Source organism: Anopheles arabiensis, chromosome 2 (genome assembly GCF_016920715.1).
Source record: "Anopheles arabiensis isolate DONGOLA chromosome 2, AaraD3, whole genome shotgun sequence".
Lineage (NCBI taxonomy): Eukaryota > Metazoa > Arthropoda > Insecta > Diptera > Culicidae > Anopheles > Anopheles arabiensis.
The window spans coordinates 98,937,968-98,957,665 of NC_053517.1; the positions used below are offsets into that span (position 1 = coordinate 98,937,968).

Below are 19,698 nucleotides of genomic sequence, written 5' to 3' on the forward strand. Positions count from 1 at the left end.
TAAACGCCAACACCGTACGCGTATTTCGTAAGTGCAAAGTGTGCGCACATAACAACACGTTACTGTCTCTGTTAACGGTGACTGCTTGAAGGTGCGGTGGAGATGTCGATATGGTTGAGAGCCTGCGCGGCCCAACACGCTGACTCTGGCTGAATGGCTGTGATTAAATCGGTGAATTAATTGCCATCATTTTTGATGAATAAACAAACGGAAAAAGTGAAACTCTCTCTTTCGCAGCAGCGAACCGAGCTCCCTAGTCGGTCGGGGCGCGGATGAAACAAGCGCGCACAGCAGCAGCATCAGGCTTAGCGCAAAACTTTTGATTCTTTCGCCCTGCGCTGATGGGCAACAGGGCAAACTAACGAGTGCCACCGCTTGCGGGGGGCCAAAATCGATCGAACGCCTTCTATCCCCAATTGGGTTGGCTAGCTTTTCCAACAACCATTTAGCGCCGACGAAGGCTGTCGACCGACCGGCAGAATAATTGCAGCGCGCTTCATCTTAATTGCAAAACACGGCGAAACAGCAGAGCCAGATGAGCAAAATCACAACCTTGGCAAGCGGAAAAGGTTGTTTTTTAATAAAGGGAAAATGACTTTTACTTTCATTCAACAATCACCGAGTGATGGTCAGCGAGTGATTGAGGAAAAGCATGCAACAAACTGACAACAAACTGACGGATTTATGCGTACCGAAAGTGAGATTACCGGAACGGGTGGGGGGGGTTTAGTCGTGCTTGTTTGAAACAGACTTTTTTCCTAACAATGGTGGCAGCATTTGGGTTTCATTTCTCAATCTGAAACAAACCGCTGTTTGTTCTTCTCTAAATAACAACCCCGACAGCTCATAACGCAACGATTATTGTTCTCTAATTCACGAAATGAAATGATTTAGCACCGTCTTTGCTTGGCTAAATGCCGTCATATTCCCTCCCTAGCTCAACCACAATCGGTTTAAATTCCCCCCTCAGCGCAACGATTTGGGTGCCTCATTGTTTACACTTTGGTTTTCGGCGAGCGAAACCCCCTTCGGGGCCGGGGTCGACCTCTCCGGTTGTAGCAAACAACGAAACGCCGCCGGTTTTCTCACCCGTGTGTCTACGCGCTCGAGAAACCATATGGAAAATGGACACAATAGCACGCCGCTGAACCGAACGCACATCATCAATAGACGTGTCGGCGCAATAGGAGAGATTGAGCAAAACAACAATAACAACAGAAAAAAACGCTCAAACCGGATGGTAATAACGTTTTATGACCGCAACGAACGGCCAGCCCTGTGTTAAGAAGCTTCCACAACAAGAGGTGGTTTAAGACTCTTCAAGAGAGAGAACAAAAGAAGAAATGCAGCAGACCCGCAGGCCGCACGTCTGGGCATTCTTGAAATCTAAATGAACCATCATCATCATCATCATCGTTCCCCTCGCGCCAAGCTAATTCCGGCCAGCTAACGCAACGCGGCCAGCCGCTATTGCCACAGCCGGCCAGGGCACGGCTGGCCCCGGGAGCAGAACTTCATTACGCAAATTCGATGCGCTTTGTTGAGCAATTCGACCGAACCAAACGCTTGTCGGCGGCAGTGTCCATGGGCGAGGGCGTACCGTGAACCAACAAAGTGCCTCCAAACCACCGCTAGTGAAAGTGAAATTATTACGTACAACTGTTTGGTTACAGACGACCCAAAGGGGTCGATCGCATTCACACCTATCCCTATGACTTTGCGCGGCCGCTTTTCGCGGCGTGGCGTTAACCCGGCGCGTACCCTTCCAAGCAGAACGCTTATGCGTTTGGGGGGTGCCAGAAAAGAGTTTGTGAATGAAAAACACACACACACGCGCGCTTGAAATGTAATCCGCTCATGTAGAGCATCATTACTTAGGCCGTGTCTCGGCGCCCTCCACTCCACACCCCGTCCCAGATGGAACGTGCACAGCGCGAAGGCAATAAAATAATTCACCCATAAATGTCTACCAAACCCCCCATTCGGGAGGGAACGATGGATGGATGTGGCGTTGGCAGAGATTAGCTTTTCCTCTTTTTTTGCGCTTATTTTCGGATCGATAGCTCAACAAAGCAACAAGATCCGATATACGTCCGGGTGCCACTGCCTAGTCTCAGCTCAACACAGTTGTTGCTCGTGGTTCCGTAACCTCACACGACCCAATTATAGCTACCCCACCACTACACCACACCACAGAGAGCTTTCGATTTTGTGGCCCACACCCGTAATCTGTTTGGTTTGCTGCTTCCGAAAGCAAAATCGGTACTAATTAGGGCGATAAATGAGTTTCAATCTCAACTAGATTTTCCCAAGAGGCACTCCCTCTTTTCGAAGAACGCAACTAATCTGAACCACCCGATCCCCCCCATATCCCCCGAAAGTCCCGACGACTCTTCTCGCACCTGATTCATTGCCGACGTGACGTCCGGATTGATGCAGTTGGTGGGCAGCGGGGCCGAATGGCACCCGTCATCGTTCCGGTTCGAGTAGGTCGTCAGCTTGCCGAGCAGCTTCTGCCCCTGCAGGTCCAGGTCCTCGATCGGCAGCTTCAGTATCTTGCGCTTCATCTCGTTGTGCGCATCGATGCTGTGCTTCGCCCCGTTCACGTCCTCCGGGCACTCCGAGTGCGTCAGGTCCTCCTGCAGATCGTCGATCCGGTCGAGGATGTCGCTCGCCTGCCACAGGAAGTCCTCGAACGCGACGCGCAGATCGATCCACACCGCGTGGTCGTAGTGCAGGAAGCCCTCGAAGTCGGACGTCAGCTGGGACGGCTCGACCAGCTTGCCGAGCGACTGGATCGATATCGTCGTCGTCTCGAACTTGTACTTGTTGCTGGCAATCGACGAGCGCTGCTTGTGCCAGAAGTTGTCCGGCTTGATGATGACCGCCTGGTGGATGACGTCCGTGCCGAAGTTCTCCTGCAGCACCTTCAGTATCATCTTGGCGCTTGCCGCCGTATTGCCGTTGCCCCGCATGTCCACGATGATGGTGAAGCCGTGGCTTTTGCTTTCATCGCTGCCGGCCGTGCAGGTGGAAGGGGAAAAAGAGGGGAAAAAAGAAAAGAGAAGAATTGTTTAAATAAGGAGATTTGCTAATTAGTATGCGCAAGAAGGCATTGCCTCTCGCGCGTGTGTGTTTGTGTGTGTGTGTGTGGGTAACAGTGTTGCCATTTTTGCACGCGCTCCATCCATCCACCGTTCGTTTAGTGGCCGCCAAATCGTAGCAAAACCGTTTGGAATCGAAGCAAACCAAAGGTGCGAAAAGGAAATCAATTTTATATCGTTACCGCTGGCAGGCAACGAACGCAACGAAGACGCACAGCCAAAGAAACGGAGGCGATTTAAATTCGCACGCAAAGATCCGTCCGCGGGGGAAGTGTTAAATTCAATCTGACGTTTCGTTCACTTTTTTAGTGTTCTTCTTTTCCACCAAGATTGTGGTTGTCGGTAAAGTAGTACACAGCACACACACACAGCGGCACAACGGTGTGCCCGTCCAAAAGTGGTGCGAATGGTTTTTTTTTGGTATTCTTTCTTGTGCGTTGGTGGGACTGCTTTGACGTGACGGGGACGACTAATTTACAAGTCCGGTCCAGTAGTTGTCGCCGTCGACCGAGCGGAAAACGGAAGATTGGCCGCCCAAACAAAAAAAAAATAACGAAACAAAACAAGAAGCCGGCACACTAAGGGCAGCACACACACACTCTCTGAAAGTCAATTGATTATTGGCCGGGTATGAGGAACGGGGAGAACTAGACCGGGTGCTGCTGACGAGATTGTGGTGCTGAAAGTCAAGACAGCAAGCAATGTGTGCTGCGATGCACGTTGGTTCAATATTGAATTTCTGCCTTCCGTGCCCCTTCAAGAGGGACTCAGAATGTTCTCTCTTTCTCTTTCTTTCTTTAGTTTAATCCCAAAAACGACGGCAAACCTTTCTTTTGCGCGGAACACAACAGTGATGTTGGGAAATATTTTGCAGTGTTTTTCTGTTTCGTTTCAATACACACCCAGACCATGCGGCGGAGAAAAGTTGGGAAAGAAAAATTACCTTCCCGCACGCATCCGTCCAGCGGAGCGGGTTTGGAAAGTGCTGTGTGCTGCTACGTGTAATTGAACGATTTATATTTCTTGTACCAACTGTATTGTTAGAAAATCAAAATTGAACAAATGAAATCAGGAATCGAATTTAAAATGATTTCTGTTACAGAGAAACCTGTATGAGAGAGACTAGCTCTTGACGGAAAGCATTAAACGAGTAAAATTGATACAATAGAAATATCAAGAAACTCCCAAACCTGTAACAAATGTTCAAAAGTCCTGGATTAGAAAGAATATTAAACCATAATCTAAATCAAATCTTTTTAGGTCATCTTAAGCGAAACCCCGATCTAAGCGCTTCATTACTGATATGTACAAAAATGCTGAAGCAGAGCATGTACTACAGCCAACCAAGCGATAAATGACCCCACCGTCTCTCATCAACCGTTGAGGTTGGGGCGGGCGCTCTCGATCTCGAAAATATTTAAAGTGGATCCCGATCATTAGAGAGTAACCCCAATCGATCCCGCCGGCACGGGAAGCAGCAACGCAATAAATGATCTTTCCGTCCAACAAAACATCATGAACGGTGAAGTGAAAGCCCTCCACCCAATTTCTCACTCCTCTTGTACCGGAATGTCTTAGAATGATTGAAATCACCCCCCCCTTCAAGGGGAGTCGTCGTTTGCATACACACGTCCTCATCTTCCTCTCGATTCGAGAAAACACAAAAAAAACCCAAAACAGCCGGGACGACGACCACGTTGCTGCCCGCTGCTGCTGATGATGATGATGATGGGGACGACCGTCGGCTTTTGTTTTGCGTTATTTTTGGACGCATTTGCGTTCATGTCAAGGCGCACTGGTCGAATTGCCCCCATCGTAGTCGGGAAGCGAAAACTCTCACGGGATTATTAGGCGAGACTTTAGGGTCTCGCCATAAAGCGCCTATAACCCACTAAAACCAACGAGAACCAAACAAACCAAATGGTGCCCTCCTCTGGCCGCGCTGATCTCAGAATTGTTGAAAATGTCTCAATTCGACCGGACATCATCAAGAGCTCGGGTAGAAGAAAAAAAGGTTGCTAATGCCCCACATCTCAATGCCTACTACTTCGTTGATGTGTCTTTGAGGCAGTAAGTAGCGTAGGAATTTCGGTGCGCCTTCCGAAGCCTTCTCTCTCTCTCTCTCTCTCTCTCTCTCTCTCTCTCTCTCTCTCTCTCTCTCTCTCTCTCTCTCTATCTGTAGCCTGATGTATCGTTTGCACGGTACAATAAATAATTCAAATTCGTTCAACTTCACCCACGAGGGGAAGGCTACGAGCGGATTGTACGGCCCCCAATGCCAAGAATGCCAAAAGGCGAAGTTAAGCATTTGTGGCTATGTGTGTCCGCCTCTATATACCGGAGCCGAAAAGTTTGAAGCCGGAAAAATGTAGAATCGTTACCGGAGTTCCTCGCAACCCCTTCCCCAAACAAGATACTACAAGTTGCTACTACATCAGCCAATCGAGAATGGAAGTGGCCCCTTCGACCCGAAAATAGATGACTCAATAAAGTGGAGACTCAATGTCAGACGCGTGGTTCGGGACAGTTACAGGGAGCTAACAATCAATGGAATGGAATTCCCCAGCAGGCCCTGGGCCCGGCCGTTGGGGTGTTTTGGGTCATGTGAACTTCCTCACTTTCCAGAAATAGAGGCACAGGAATGTAATTTCGACTGACCGTGTGCGGAAGAGCGGATAAATATCCAAAGTAAATAGAAGACTTGAGAAGCATGTCAATAATGTGATGTAAAGAAGTTGCAAAAAAGCCTAATAATGTATATTTAAAATGCAGACAAAGACTCCAACATTTTTTCAATTACTCCAATTATCGCAAATGCAACACAGAAAAATCGCATTCAAAAAGGGTACTGCACAACACTTTTATCGAACAAATTAATCTTCTGCTTCTGCTACCACCAATAATGCATTAGCGAGAGCGGCAAATTAATGAGAACGCGCACCGGTTGCCATAAATAATTCATCATACAATTTGTAAAATTCCCTCCCGCACTCTCCTCCCTCCTTCGTGTCCACAGCCCAACAGGCCATCGATTTTCGAATCGACAGTTTAAATTCTATACCCACACTGCCGCTGACACATAATGTGTGTTACACCGATTGGGAGCTAACTAGCTAACAAATGCGTGGTTGCGGCCACTGCCAACGGGTCAGTAAGCTGTAGCACCCAGGTTGGCAACACATGGAAGTCGGTGGGGTGACTGGGTGTGTGGACTAACTGCATAATTTACCACACACTTTATTGCACACTATCGATCGTTGGATTGGAGGGAGCAGAGCCGATTGGACTAGGACTGTGCTGTGTGTTTGGTGAAAGAGATTTGCTCGGTGAATAAAGTATTTAAAAGCCCTGCCCCCCACATCCAACCGCATCATTTCACCCGATTGGTGGGGCGTTGAGGTGGCGTATGATAATTAGAAGTAATCCACTCCACGCTACGCCATTACGCATTCGCATTTGGTTTAGTAAGTGCATATAATCTGCTTTTGTTTTGAAAGTCACGCCGGCGGTGGTGGTGGTAGAGTGCTAACAACAGTACGGCGGGCCTTTGTTGTGAAGCAGATTGATTTTAAGCGTGCGGTGTTGGAGATGCGCCCCATAGTGTGGTTGGCAGGGGCAGAAGAACACACAACGAAGAAGTACACAGTTCGAATCTAAACTGTGGTAGGTGCAGGTTTTTCACGGTGTTGATCGAGCGCAATTTTTGACATCATGGTAGGCCTTGTTGGTTAACAATTCGTTTATAATTGTGGTGTATTTCTTCACCTAAGAGCGATTTACTACATAACACTGGGTGAGAGAAGTGTGTGGTACTAATTAGCCTAGCCTTTAAAGAGACTAAAGACTGAATTTAAAGAGAACTTCATAGGAGACAAAGCCTCTAATTAGCCGCAGATATAGTAAAGACTCATACAAATGGTGTTTTTGAGCACAAATAGACAAAAAAAAGAAGTTTCAGTTGATGTTTTTAAAATATCTCTACTAAAAAGCAGTAACTCTCTTTCACTCTAGCTTTTTCGCAGCCCTATCATAATCATAAGCGGAACGTTTTATAGCACCACTTCGCCCCAAGTAGGATTATGATGTGATGCCTTTTAGATACGTGAAAATGCATCCAAGCTCTTGGGTCTGCAGCTTCAACTTCCCTAATGAACGATATATACTGTCTTTATTGTGTTCAGTTTTCCATCAAACCACCGCACCGACACACCGCGAGAGCTATTCCATCATCATTATGCCATCTTCCCTCTCTTACAACAACCAGAAATATGGTCGTAATTGTCGCGAAAAACCTCATCGTTAGATTTTCTCCTTCCCACAAAGAATGGGCCCCCACTCCAGAGTGCAAAAGTGCTCGGGGATGCACATTCCCCATTCCGTATCCCTGCACCCCACACACACCACCACTTCCTGGTAAGCTCCCTCGGGGTTTGGCGGTGTGCAATGATGATGATGACGATTCCGCCTTACTGCATCATGTTCCCCTCATTTCACCCTTTTTCCGAAACTGTCGCCCGCAAGTGCAATAAGTACCCCTTTTTCCCACTTCAATCCAATTAGATGGCATAGGAGAGAAGAGAAGAGAAAAAAAAATACCCCGAAACCTAACGACCGCCTAAGCCGCGGGTGGGTGGGTTTGTCGTGGCGCGAAATACAAAAGCACCACGAGGGAGTGAGTGCGGGTGGTCATGTTGTTTTGGTTTTTGCGTTCCAATGTGTTTGTTCGCGGAAAACTCATCCATCCACAGCCATCCCCCATCTATTGTCAAACGAAAGGCGCCCAGAGGGGGGGGGGGGGAGGTGTTCCAGTGCGCCACCACAGCGGCGGATGGGAAAGGATTTATGCGTGCACTGTCGCACACACGTTGAGTGTGCATAACCGGAAGTGCACTAGAAAAGGCAGCGAACTATGCCGCGCGTTTGTGTGTGTGTGTGTGTGTGTGTGAGTGCGGGGAGGGGAGTGGAGGGTTGGGGCGAAGGGGTCACTGCCGGTACCGGGTAAGGTGGTATTCATCATTATTGACGTGAGGCACCACACCGGTTGCTGGTATCTTCAGTTAGGGGAGGGGGGTTCGTCGTTACCCAACTAACTGCAACTGCGAGTAAAACATTTTAAAGCTCATTATTTGCACGGCTTACATTTAGTGGCATGTACTATACCAAATACCACTGCTTGATTTCTATTAACGAGCACCATTTCTACGCACAATACATGATAGGTTTTTGTTATCAATACTCCAATAACGTTAGGGCTTCTTAATCAATCTCCCATTCACTAGCTCTTATCATTTGGATGATTTATTATTCAAGAAATCGTTTGTGGCTTTCACGTCCAATGAAAGTAAATCTGATAATGGAGCCACTGCTTTACAATTAATACATTTGCATATGGGAAACATGGGAGGAATTAATGATTAGCATTTTTTGGAGCATTCAAGATTCCACCACAAGGCGTAAATTTGAATCCAGCAAGTCATAATGTGAAGTTACACTATCAGAAGGACACATAAGGGCCTATTATCTGACTAGAGCCTTCAACAAAATGTGTCGAAAATGTAAATGTTATGCTATTATTATGCGTGTTAGACCGACTCGATTTGTCGCTCGTTTCGATCATCTCTGAACTGAGCGAACGTTTTTAATGGAGCCTCGTATTTGGCGCTTTCCGTCGGAAACGGTGAAAAAAAAACTATGTGTTTTTGATATGTATGCATTAGTTACACGTTCTATGCTGTCTGGAGTCTGGAGTTCTAAGGCCCTGTAATCCACATAATTGTCATAAATACTCACACCTTTTCTGACCATATCGATAACGTCGTTAGCAGAGACAGCCAAATTCTCGGCCTAATAATTCGCTCAACAGTTGACTTCAATGATCCTCGCTGTTTTAAAACTCCAGGGATGTTGCCTTGGTTCGACCTCTATTAGAACATGCCAGCATTATAAGGAGTCCTACGAGTATTAGAACCATTAATCGACTTGAAAGAGTACAGAAACTCTTCATTAGATTCGCTATTCGGCGCATAGTGCCTCATCTTCTTTTTTTCAGTCTTGCTTCACTGCTGGTTTGATCCTCAGCACTATCGATGTTCCTGATCTCCTCTCTACCATTCATACCTATTTCTACGTTCCTTCTAGATCCATCCATCTTCGTCCTCTATTAGCCATCCCCACTGGTCGAAGTTTGTACTGTCATAATGGTCCCTTGCGAAACAGTTTAATACTCAGACAGTTTAATACTGATTCCGACCATTTTGACTTTACCTCCAAGGCTCTCCTTCTTCCACATTAACCACTTCCTAGAAAGGGCAATTTTGGTTAGGAATTACTACTAATTAGAGCTAAGCAGCATTATTTTTAATATCTGAAGGCCCTTCAAATTAGCGTTCAAATTAATTGAATAAGTAATGGCCAACATTAAAAGGATCAGTTGTGTCTAATATGTCTTTCATTAGATCAGTCATTATCCAACATGTATAACTCGACATTGATTAAAGAACATCTAAAGTCTAATTTCAATCCATTCATTGTTCAGGGTTATATTGAAAAAATGTCAAAAATATATAATATTCATTTTAACAAGAAGAAAAATAGCAAAAACAGCAATTTGAAGAAATTGAGATAATTTCAATGTCAAGGAACAGAAGATGTCCCATCTTGAATTAATGATTAAATCTTAATAAAAAATGCAACCCTTTTATAATGTGAATTGCACAAAACGAAGCTTCCAGAAGGAAACAGAGTTCACCACCTAGTTTTACTCGTTCATCATACACCGTTCCTGCACCAAACTCCCGTGGTGATAATAAAAGTTCCTTAGCCCACCGGTGCCGTTGCAACGCGTGCCGTCTAGGCGGATCTTTATTAACCTGCAGCACGTTGCAACGCCTTGTCTGCTGCAGCAAGAAAGCCTCACCCCAAGGTAGAGGAAGTCTTCGTAGACGTAGACGGGGGAAAATTATTGTATCGATGGTTCCTTGGGCCACACCGCAGCACCGCGTACAGGGGAGCATAACGACACCGACGACCACGAGTTCCCCATGCCCAAAGTACTATCGCTCCCGTTGTTCAAGCACTCAGGGTCAGTTGCTTGTACACAACGTACACAACCCCGCCGGTCAGTCCGAAAGCAGCACCAAAAATAACAAACATTTAATTTAATGCAAACGGTGAAACAGTGCTAACGGGGTTCGCACATGAGTTGCCCCAAACTGTGAGGCTTTAAATGGACCTCACCAAAATATTTTGGTTCCTTCCCCTCCTCTGTGCTCTAAGCCGGTTCCTTCTTCCAAATGTGTGACCTAAAAATTGCAGCCGAAGTAAAACCGTCTCTATCGCAAAAATTTGTAAATACAGACACACACACATAAGGTCCATCAGTTCGCCTTACCTAGGTATGTTGATGAAGTAGCTGACGACCCGCTTGATGTCTTCCGGCTTGATCCGCTCGCGCTTGGTCGTGGCCGGGAAGCAGATGATCGGACCGCCGCGATTGTCCCGCCCGCCGGACAGCAGGGCGAACCGTTCGTTCAGCAGCGGCAAGATGTCCAGCGCCCTCACCCCATCCATGGTTGCTGAATTGTGGTTGTGGAGTTGCGCTCTGACCTGGCCTTATCTCTTCCAGAGGCTTTTAATTAATGAGCTCCTTGGCCCACTGCGGCTCCGTCTCCCGTTCTCTCGATGAGTCACCCTCGGTCGCGGAAAAATGCAAATAAATGTGTATAGAACGGGGTGTTTCTCTGTTGGTGTTTTTCGTTGATCGCTGCTTGTGTTATCACTTTGTGGTGGGGGTTTTGGTCGTGTGTCGTGCCACTGCTACGACAGATTCAAAGCGAGGTGCCCGGACCTCGGTATGATTTAACTTCACTGTACACAATATTTATTTACGTTCACTGTACACACGCACACACTCACTCACATTCACACGATGTATATAAGAGTAACTTCTTCCGGTACTCGTTAATAATGCTCTCGCGGCACGTGTTTTCACTAATGCGGTTCTATCTGCTCCACTGAACCTTTTGCTTATTTTTGTTTTACTTATTTTTTTCTTCTTTTTTCGTTCAAAAAGATTGACCGCTAGATGCACAACAATTCACTATCACTTTCCCGGTCTGCCCGGTCCGCAAACGCTGATGATAACGATGGTCAACAAGCGAAGCTGCGCACGCCGATGGCGTACGATCGATTTCTCTGCTGTTTAGACGCGTTTTGATTACCGTTTCGATCGGATTCTCCACCCCTTGCCTTGTCGATCCGGTGCGCTAGCGACCGGTGAAAGAGAGGAACGGGGGCTGGCGGTCGGTACGATCCATACCATCCTCGTCACCGCGGCCACCAACGATCGATGACGGCCGGGCGGCGGCGGCGGCGGCGGCGGCGGCGGCGGCGGCGGCGTCGTCGTCACAGGTGTCAACCACCATCCGCGGCGACGGTCTACTCGCGCCAAACCACAGACGACACGCCAATGACGTTGATGCGGCGACGGCTACGGGAACGATGATCTTGCTGCTGTTGCTGCTACGATCGGGCGCGCGGGACGATCGCTGCATCTCTCGTATTTGACGCGACGCTCGATCGGTTTCCGGTTACTCCGGGTAGCGGGAGATGAAGCGGGCGCGCTCGCACACACACGGGATATCAACGCGGGTTGCGCAACGGCCTCCTCCTACTCCTCGAACTCTTGTGGAGGAAGTAGTGTGTGTTGCACAGCGGGTTCTTCCTGTGCTGGCCCTTTTTCAAACGTACGTTTGCGCTTGTTTATTTCTATATTTGAACCACCCTTTGCTTTTCAACACGATCACGCACTAGCAGAATATTGGCTTCATTGGCACGGCACAGACACCAACACCTGGCGTGCGTGGGGAGGACTTGCCACCCATTTTTTTTTTGCTTTTTTTTACTGCCCACTTTTATGTACAAACGGACCACATACACGTTTAACAGACACACACACACACAAATGCTAAGGTATTCGAAACGATGTTAGGCGCGTGTTGCGTGCACCAAAAAACGGGATTCTAAGAAGCGAAGAAACACACACACGATGGTATTCACAATGGCGCAAGGGTCTCTCTCTCTTTCTAAACACTGTTACTGGTTATGAGTTTCATGTATAATAGAGGGGGTTATTAACACGCCGTAGGAATGGATAAAATAGTGATTGGGATGACTTTCCTAAAATCGATAAGAAAAAAAAGAATTTAAATTAATTTATAAAACAAAACCCGTCACATTAAAGGGGTTTGTTTTTAAATTACACAACCCGTTTTGCTTCTCTGCTTACTCCAGCAGCTTATTTATGGAGCATAATAAGCTGTTTCGTCACTACTTCACTGGCAGCTAATCCCGGGCGTAATCTCGCGCAAATGGATTGATAATCCGCAATGCAATTTGCACTTAAAACATACTCCCCCCCCCACACACACACACACACACACACCCAAAACGGCACATTACGTGCGATTATATTCCCCGCAGTATGTTATCTCCGTGGCGGAGTGATACTGCCAACAACAAGAGTGAACTGATAAATTGAAAATCATAAATCCAAAAGCACAGCATGTACGCGTGCTTTATCTCGCTTTTCCACCGGCATTTTCATACACAGTTTATGGTGCGGGTCGGGCTGTTGCGTCCACAACAAAAAAGCATCGTGTGTGGGGGTTGGGGGATGTGTTAAATCGATGGTAATTTTTCGAAATCTTTCACACCCGGCCATTCATTTCTGCGATCTATTTTCCTCCCCGCGCACGAACGTGCACACGATCGGTTTTCCGCTGCCGCTCGCGGACAAAGAGAGATCATCTCGAACAAATCGAATTGTCAAAAACAAAGTAACCGTTGGCAGGACACAGCGGGACAGCTCCTCTTCTTCATCAAATGAACCGCTCTAAAATAAGGGAAAACAAATTATTCGCCATTGGACAGCCGGAAGAAATGAAAGCAAAAAAAATCCAATTAGAAAGAACCTTCAAATGTCAACTCTACCGTCATTTGGCCTTCAGGTTCAAATGCTCCGTGTAGTGTATATGTTGGTGAGCACACCACCTTTGAAGCTTTTACCACATCACACAGCTGTTCTTATCGTCGATACACTTCCCAGCCTGCACAGACTGCTGACTGCACGAACCGTGGAAAAAAAGGGTAAATTTTCCTCGGGAAATTCGGGGGGAGCGTTTCGCAACCCCGTCCCCCAAACACCAGGGCGTGCTCGCTCGCATGAATTTAGTGCAGATGATGATGAGGTAGCAACCAACATAACTCTCGCAGCAGACGCACGCTTCGCTGATTAGCGACCACCACCAGCGAGTCGGGACGGAAAACGGACGGACGGTGCATTACTATTGCTACGGGCCTGCGAGAACAACACTCAGCCAGCTCATCATCCCAGGAAGCAAGTAGGCTGTAACGTCCTCCTCTCCCCCCAGTGCTCATTACTTCATAAAAGCGGCTGCAAGCGGAAATGTGCATAGGAAGCCCCTCGTTGCTACGTTTTTTAGCCTCTCTTTTTGCAAAATTTTGTGTTCTTCGTTCTTCGTCGTCGCTCTCTTCGTAGCAAAGGGGCAGCAGAGGCAAGCCAACCGCACTACACACACCCGCCGTTTGTTATGCTTTCTTTCCGTTCTTCCGAACAGGGCACAGAGGCACAGAGCCACACAGACACACAGGCACATCGGCACCTTTTGCAGTGTGCAATTTCGTGCACATTTTCACCTGCAACGGGGAGCACTTTTCTTCCAATTTCAATTCCACAATATCAAGGCAGCTCTAATTTCGATTCTACCTTTCATCGGACGCACACACTGTCACTGTCCGGTTTTCGTTCGCACGGCTGCGGTCCGTTGTCTGCGGTGCGCGGCGTTCGTCTGTGTGGTTGTTGCTTGGAGAGCCAACCAAAACAAAGCCATCGTCGTGCGGCGCGCTAGGGCTAGCGGCTAGCTGCACACACGCACACACACCGGCACACACCACCGCCGTATTGTGCGCTCTCGTCCTCTGTGTGCGTGTTGCTGTGAGTCTGTGTGTTGTGTTTGCTGCCATAAATGTGACAGTACGCGTATACCCAAAGCAGGAGAAGATGAATAAAGAGAGCTGTCATCTTGTCGATTTCATTTTTCGTACCGCGCGCTCTCTCACTCCCTCACACACATGCGTTCACTCTCTTTCGTTCAATCGCCCTCTTCTTCTCTCTTCTTTTCTCAGTGGCTTCTGGTGCAGCAGTTTGTTTCCCGTTTTTTTTTTTGCTTCCTGTTGCCGCCGGGTGGATGCCAATTTCCGGAATGTCGGCTACAACACCCCCCCCCCCCCTCTCTGGCCTCCAGTCCCTCCTGATGCAACGAGGCGTGCACTTGCAGCGGCGGGGAGATTGAAGCACGACGATTCAAACAGCCTCACACAGCCTTCTTTCCATCTCGCTCTCGCTCTCTCTCTTCTGCACACTGAGCCCTCCCTATCCACCCACCTACCAACCACCACCACCACCACCACCATTCCTAATCTTGAGCGAAGTTAGTGAAGCGAAAAACACAAGACGAAGGATTCTTCTCCGGCACGATCGGCCTCGCAACGCCTTTTTTGTGGCCACCGCAACACGGCCAACCCGCCGACGGGTGCCCGGTGGCCGACCACAGCACTGCAGAAAGATGTTACTGCTCCATATTGCCCTTGCGGGGACCAGCATCCACCACCTTTCTTATACATACACACGCACACACACAGGTCACGGCATCCATCAACACACTCAGCACAGCGAAGCCGCTAAGCGAATGGAAACACATTGAAAACAATTACTCTTCTCGGTTCATTTTCCCGTCACTTGTGCGTGGGAGAGTGTTGTGTCCAGCAAAAAACAAATGTATTTTGGCCAATTTCTATTGCTATTTGGCTTCTCCTACACGTTCTCGGTCACCTCCGTTCGATGGCTGATGTTGCTTGCAACTACACAACACACAACACACAGCGACGACGTTTTCCGTCAAAATAATCGACCGAGAAATCGAACTCTACCCATCTCTCTCGCTCTCACTCTCTCAGCGACACACACACACATGACACGCGTAGTTGCGCTTCCTTTGCAGAACGCGCATATCTTTATGCTCTCGCTCTCTCCCTATCTTTCTTCCGCATTTTCTTCTTCGCAGACACAACCGCGCTCTCTTTCTTTCGCTTCTTCGCTTGCCTTTTCTGCCTTTCTTTCTCTATCGCTGGTACGCATGTGTGTGTCAGTGTGTGCGTTTAATGTCGAAACATTATGCTCGAACAAACAGCACTTCCGATGATGATGGCGAAAATTTTGGCCTGCACTGAAGAATGTGGGGCAGAAATTGGAGGAAAAATGGATTTCAGCACTCAAAAACATGGAATTTTACCGTATAGCTGTTGTTAAAATGTTTTTTTTTGTCGGTGAAAGACTTTTTTTTGCCCACAACACAATTATCCTTCCACGCCCCTACTTCCTCTGCTCGTCTACACCCCCATCATACCCCCCCAGCAAAAAAAACGATTTCTGTGACTTTTGCTGCACGTTAAAACACTCTCACAATTTGCAACATACACACACGCCACTTCCGATTCGCCATGCTCCGGATACGTTTTGCAGGAAGAGTACATTTGCACCGAAATCGCTGCGAAAGGATAGGAAGCAATGCGCCCCTTCCCTTCCCCCTACTCTCCTTTATTCACACGGGAAGGTTCTGTGTAACACACGCGCCTACTGCAACCCTTTCCGCCGTGTCTCTTCTGTTGTTGATGTCAAACGGAAGGACGGAAGGTGGGTTACAACCCTCCCCCCAAAAGCTGGCCATTACCATCGATTACCCCACCCGCGCGCCCAAGCAAACGGTAGCCAACATTACGCTTTCACCCTTTGTGGCCCAGGGCAAGGAGGCAGACGGAAAACCAAAACGGAGAAGCGAGCACACACACGCACGCGGGTTCTGCGGTAGTTTGATTTTGGGATGCAATTTTAACGCGACCCGCCAGCCAGCACGCGCGCCCGCTGCCCGGACAATGCACGCGGAAACACGCGTATACGCAGCCACACACGGGACGCGGGTGGTTCTTTCTTAAAAAAAAACAAACCCGCTTGTAAAAGTGTGTTTGGAAGGGTGGAAAAAATACACTACACTGCACTTGGGTCGCTGCTGCTGCTGTCGCAGGAGAAAATTTCCGCTTTTCCGCGGAAAAGTTGTTGGACTGACTGACTGACTGACTGCACGGCGAGATGCGCGAGAGCGTGCGAGCGAGTGAGTGAGTGAGAGCCGTTTTCTCCTTGTTGTAGCGGATGGTGGGAGCTTTGTCGGCCATGGCATGTGACGTTGGGGATTGTTTTATACTTTTTATTTGTATGGAAAGCCCACTGTGCTTAGGCTGTGACTTTGAACGCGGTTTTACCGGTTCGAATTTTAATTATATAGGGGTTAGTTGTTGACAATTAAAATGCAATTCAAGTAGAAAGTAAAATTTTGTGAATTTGGTCGATTTAGAGTTTAACAAATCAAACAGATTGCTCAACAAACATTTAAAGGATAATTTTTGTCAGATTTTTTTAAAATGATTTTAGAGAATATTTCTAAAACCAAAACGTTTAGAAATCAGAAAAAAACACAGAATATGATAACAACTCAAATGTGTGCTTCCCTGTTTATTTTTATCGTCAAATATTGGATCAATTTTGAAACGGTTTTACCGGTTCATTTAGATCACTTTAAACGGTACACCTTAGCTTTTGCACCTTGGTCGAACTTACTGTCAAACGATGTAAATACAAACACCAACTGACAACAAAAGAAAGCCTAAAAAATACGTTGTACGCGTCCAAAAGCACCAGTTCTACTGTTCCGTAAATATTGCTTTATTGCTCATCTCCACAACTACCAAGCTAAATCACAATCGTTGCACCGAGAATGGCAAAAGCCCCGGCGAAAGAAGAGTACGAGCTGCAGCACTTTAACTTCTCTTTGGAGGAATTAGTGGCTCAAAGTAAACACACCGATCCGCCCTGCAAAACCCTTTTCAACCAAATTCATTCAATTTGTTTCACCTTTCCAACACAGATGCCGAAATGGTACAGTCCTTGCAGAGCAAACTACTGTCCCGCTTTACCGAAAAGCTGATCGAGAAGCGTCAAATCCCGCCGGAACCGGCAGAACGATTGCGGGCCAGCTGCAACAAAACGGCGCTCGCCATGTACAGCGACTGCCAGCCCGCACTGGACCGATTGAACGCCCTGTTCCGACAAACCTTCGCCATCCCGGACAACGTGCTGCTGCCGACGGATGTTCTACAGTCGCGCGGCTACACCGAGGAGCTGGTCGGTTCGCTCGAGCAGGAGGTACGGTCGGCCAAGGATGCCGTAATGCAGGGGGCGGTGTTTATCGCCTCGCTCGACGCGGAAATGGAGCTGCATCGGGCGCTGGAACCGTGCTACCAGGCGGAAGAGGACGTGGTCGAGCTGCTGAAGGAGCTGCAGGAGGAAGAGATCGACCCGCAGGATGTGTTCGATATGGTGAAACGGATGGAAATCGCCGGCATCGTGGAGGGTGCGGACAGCCAAGTGGATAGTTTGGAGTTTTAATAGATTTGCAGAGAGAGAGAGAAAGAGCGCAGTTTAGTGTCAACTTGTTTTTTTATTACAAAAATAACAGAAACGGATGCTGCATTGTGATTGTGATTGGCGTTCCCTTAGCAACCCTGCCCAGCAAGTGCATGTTTTTGTGTGAGTCTTTTTCATATGATTTCGTCCACTGCTCTGTATGTAAAGCTTCGAGAGACAGAGAGACAGAGACTGAGGTCACAATGTACGATTTTCAAAACGAAGAAGAAAAAAAAAGGAGCGTGATAATACAAACTCGGTAACAAAAAGGGGTACGAAAACGTGTTAACAAACCAAAAACCACTCTAGGAGGCAGTGTAAAACCCTATCCCTTTCCCCCTGCAAGGATGATTGCACTTTTAGACCCTTCCGTCCCCCATTCCGTTCTACAGCCCTGGTGCAACGACGTTCAGGAACTTCATGAACACTTCCACCCCGATGAAGCAGGCCGCATTGGCCGGGAACGCACGCAACATCACCGGCGTCACGCCCTTGTACAGCGCGAGCGGTCCCTCCCGGCGCATCAGCTCCCGGAACACGTCCCGGATGCCGTTCGGGTACGTGCCCTCCGGGGCCGTCTGCAGCCGCGACTTCAGCACGTCGGCCGGCATGCCGATCGCCCAGTTCGCGATGCCCGCCATCCCGCCGGCAAAGATCGTGCCGAGCAGCCCGATCGATGCGTCCTTCTGCTCGCCCGCCTTCGGTGCCAGCGCCCGCTGGATGTACTCGTACGTGAGGAAGTACATGCCCGAGGCGGGCACATCGCGCAGCAGCGTCGCGAACGCGCCCTTGTAGATGCTGCGCATCCCGCCCTCGGCGTACAGCTGCTTCGCGCAGTCCACCATGCCGCTGTACTTCTGCGGCGAGTTGCCGCCCTGCTGGATCTGCAGCAGACACTTGATCCGCTCGCCCGGCGCCATCACGGTCGTGGTGAAGATGCCCGAAAACGCACCCGCCGCAAAGAGCTGCGTGTAGTTGAGCTCCTCGTCGGGCGTTTTCTGCTGCAGCCGCTTGCCCAGCCCGAAGCCGAAGAAGCTAACGGCGAAGATCGGTGCGACGCCGGTGATCGGGGCCGACATGCCCTTGTACAGCCCCCGGAAGCCTTCGCGGGCGATCGTCTTCTTGGCGCAGTCGAGGGTGCCCGCGTAAAGCGGTGCCTGGCCGGCGGCGGGCAGGGGCATCGTCTGCAGCCGCACCTTGATCGTGTCGAGCGGGTGGCCCGCCAGCACGGTACAGATGCCACCGAACCCGCCGGACAGGAAATACTTGATTGGGCTCTTGTTTTCCGACATTGCGTGGCACTAACACACACACACACACGGTTTGCTATCCTTTCACCTTTCTCGGGTGTGATGTAAACGAACGAACGAAAGAACGAGCGAGAGGGAAGGCAGGGGGGGTAAACACAATGAACGGTATTATGAAGTGGACGGGTTCTAAAGGCCTCGGGAACGAAGGGAAACTGTAACTTAAAAATTGAACGGAAACTAAACGCACCGGGCACGATTAGAAGCGCGTCGATGATATCGTACTGGTTCGGCGAAAATATCCACCGTGATATCGCGACGACCGACGGATTAATGCGAGTCTCTTCCTATTCGTCCCGGAGTTCAAAGTACGCCAAGATAACCAAAATATTATGACATTTCACTGTGTGGACGTCACACGCGGCCCGCACAGTAGGCGCTGGTGCAGGAAGCCGTTGACCAAAAGATTTGAATTACATTTTCCGAGAAACTTTACCGGAGGAGCGGGATTTTTTTTCGTAAATGTGTTCAGGCTTCGTGGTCTGAGCATGATACAACTGCAGACAGTGAGCGTGACGCTTTGAACAACTTTTGAAAGATGTTTTAAATATTCAAGATATCGCGTTTTTGATGAAAAGAGAGTGACAATCTTCTAGATCATCCAGTTTATGGTTCGTTTCATTCGAAAGATTCAATTTAAAGTTATTAAAAATGAACCCTATAATAATGCACACTTTTCCTTGTTATTATT

The 19,698-nt window shown here is 48.4% G+C and overlaps 3 protein-coding genes across 5 annotated transcripts in view; 1 reads left to right on the plus strand and 2 right to left on the minus strand.

The window, feature by feature from the left end:
* Positions 1–16,338, minus strand: part of LOC120901033 (triple functional domain protein) — a 68,656-nt gene extending 52,318 nt beyond the window's left edge. The window contains exons 1-3 of one of the 3 annotated variants that reach the window (XM_040308741.1): positions 16,232–16,338; positions 10,495–12,281; positions 2,403–3,015 (exon numbers count right to left, since the gene is read on the minus strand). In XM_040308741.1, coding sequence (XP_040164675.1) covers positions 2,403–3,015; positions 10,495–10,673 — 792 coding nt within the window. In that variant the 5' untranslated portion in view covers positions 10,674–12,281; positions 16,232–16,338. Of the gene's footprint in view, positions 1–2,402; positions 3,016–10,494; positions 12,282–13,890; positions 13,998–15,015; positions 15,091–16,231 lie in introns of those variants that run through there. The other 2 variants (XM_040308746.1, XM_040308751.1) reach the window with 2 other exon arrangements.
* A 529-nt stretch (positions 16,339–16,867) lies between these two features.
* On the plus strand, positions 16,868–17,943 carry LOC120898353. Its single transcript, XM_040304088.1, has 2 exons — positions 16,868–17,087; positions 17,162–17,943. The coding sequence occupies exons 1-2, from the start codon at positions 17,012–17,014 to the stop codon at positions 17,680–17,682; spliced, it is 597 nt and encodes a 198-aa protein (XP_040160022.1). The 5' UTR covers positions 16,868–17,011; the 3' UTR covers positions 17,683–17,943.
* LOC120898352 (congested-like trachea protein) lies at positions 17,715–19,358 on the minus strand. The gene has a single exon (XM_040304087.1). It carries the CDS (start codon positions 18,990–18,992, stop codon positions 18,087–18,089), a length of 906 nt encoding a protein of 301 aa, XP_040160021.1. The 5' UTR covers positions 18,993–19,358; the 3' UTR covers positions 17,715–18,086.
* Positions 19,359–19,698: the final 340 nt, after the last annotated feature.

What these genes read in the sequence shown, in the direction of transcription:
- LOC120898353 (XM_040304088.1), top strand. Translation starts at nt 17,012, where the DNA reads ATGGCAAAAGCCCCGGCGAAAGAAGAGTACGAGCTGCAGCACTTTAAC. An exon ending in GGAGGAATTAGTGGCTCAAA is followed by an intron (nt 17,088 to 17,161) that starts GTAAACACACCG and finishes TTTCCAACACAG; the next exon opens with ATGCCGAAATGGTACAGTCC.
- LOC120898352 (XM_040304087.1), bottom strand. Translation starts at nt 18,992, where the DNA reads ATGTCGGAAAACAAGAGCCCAATCAAGTATTTCCTGTCCGGCGGGTTC.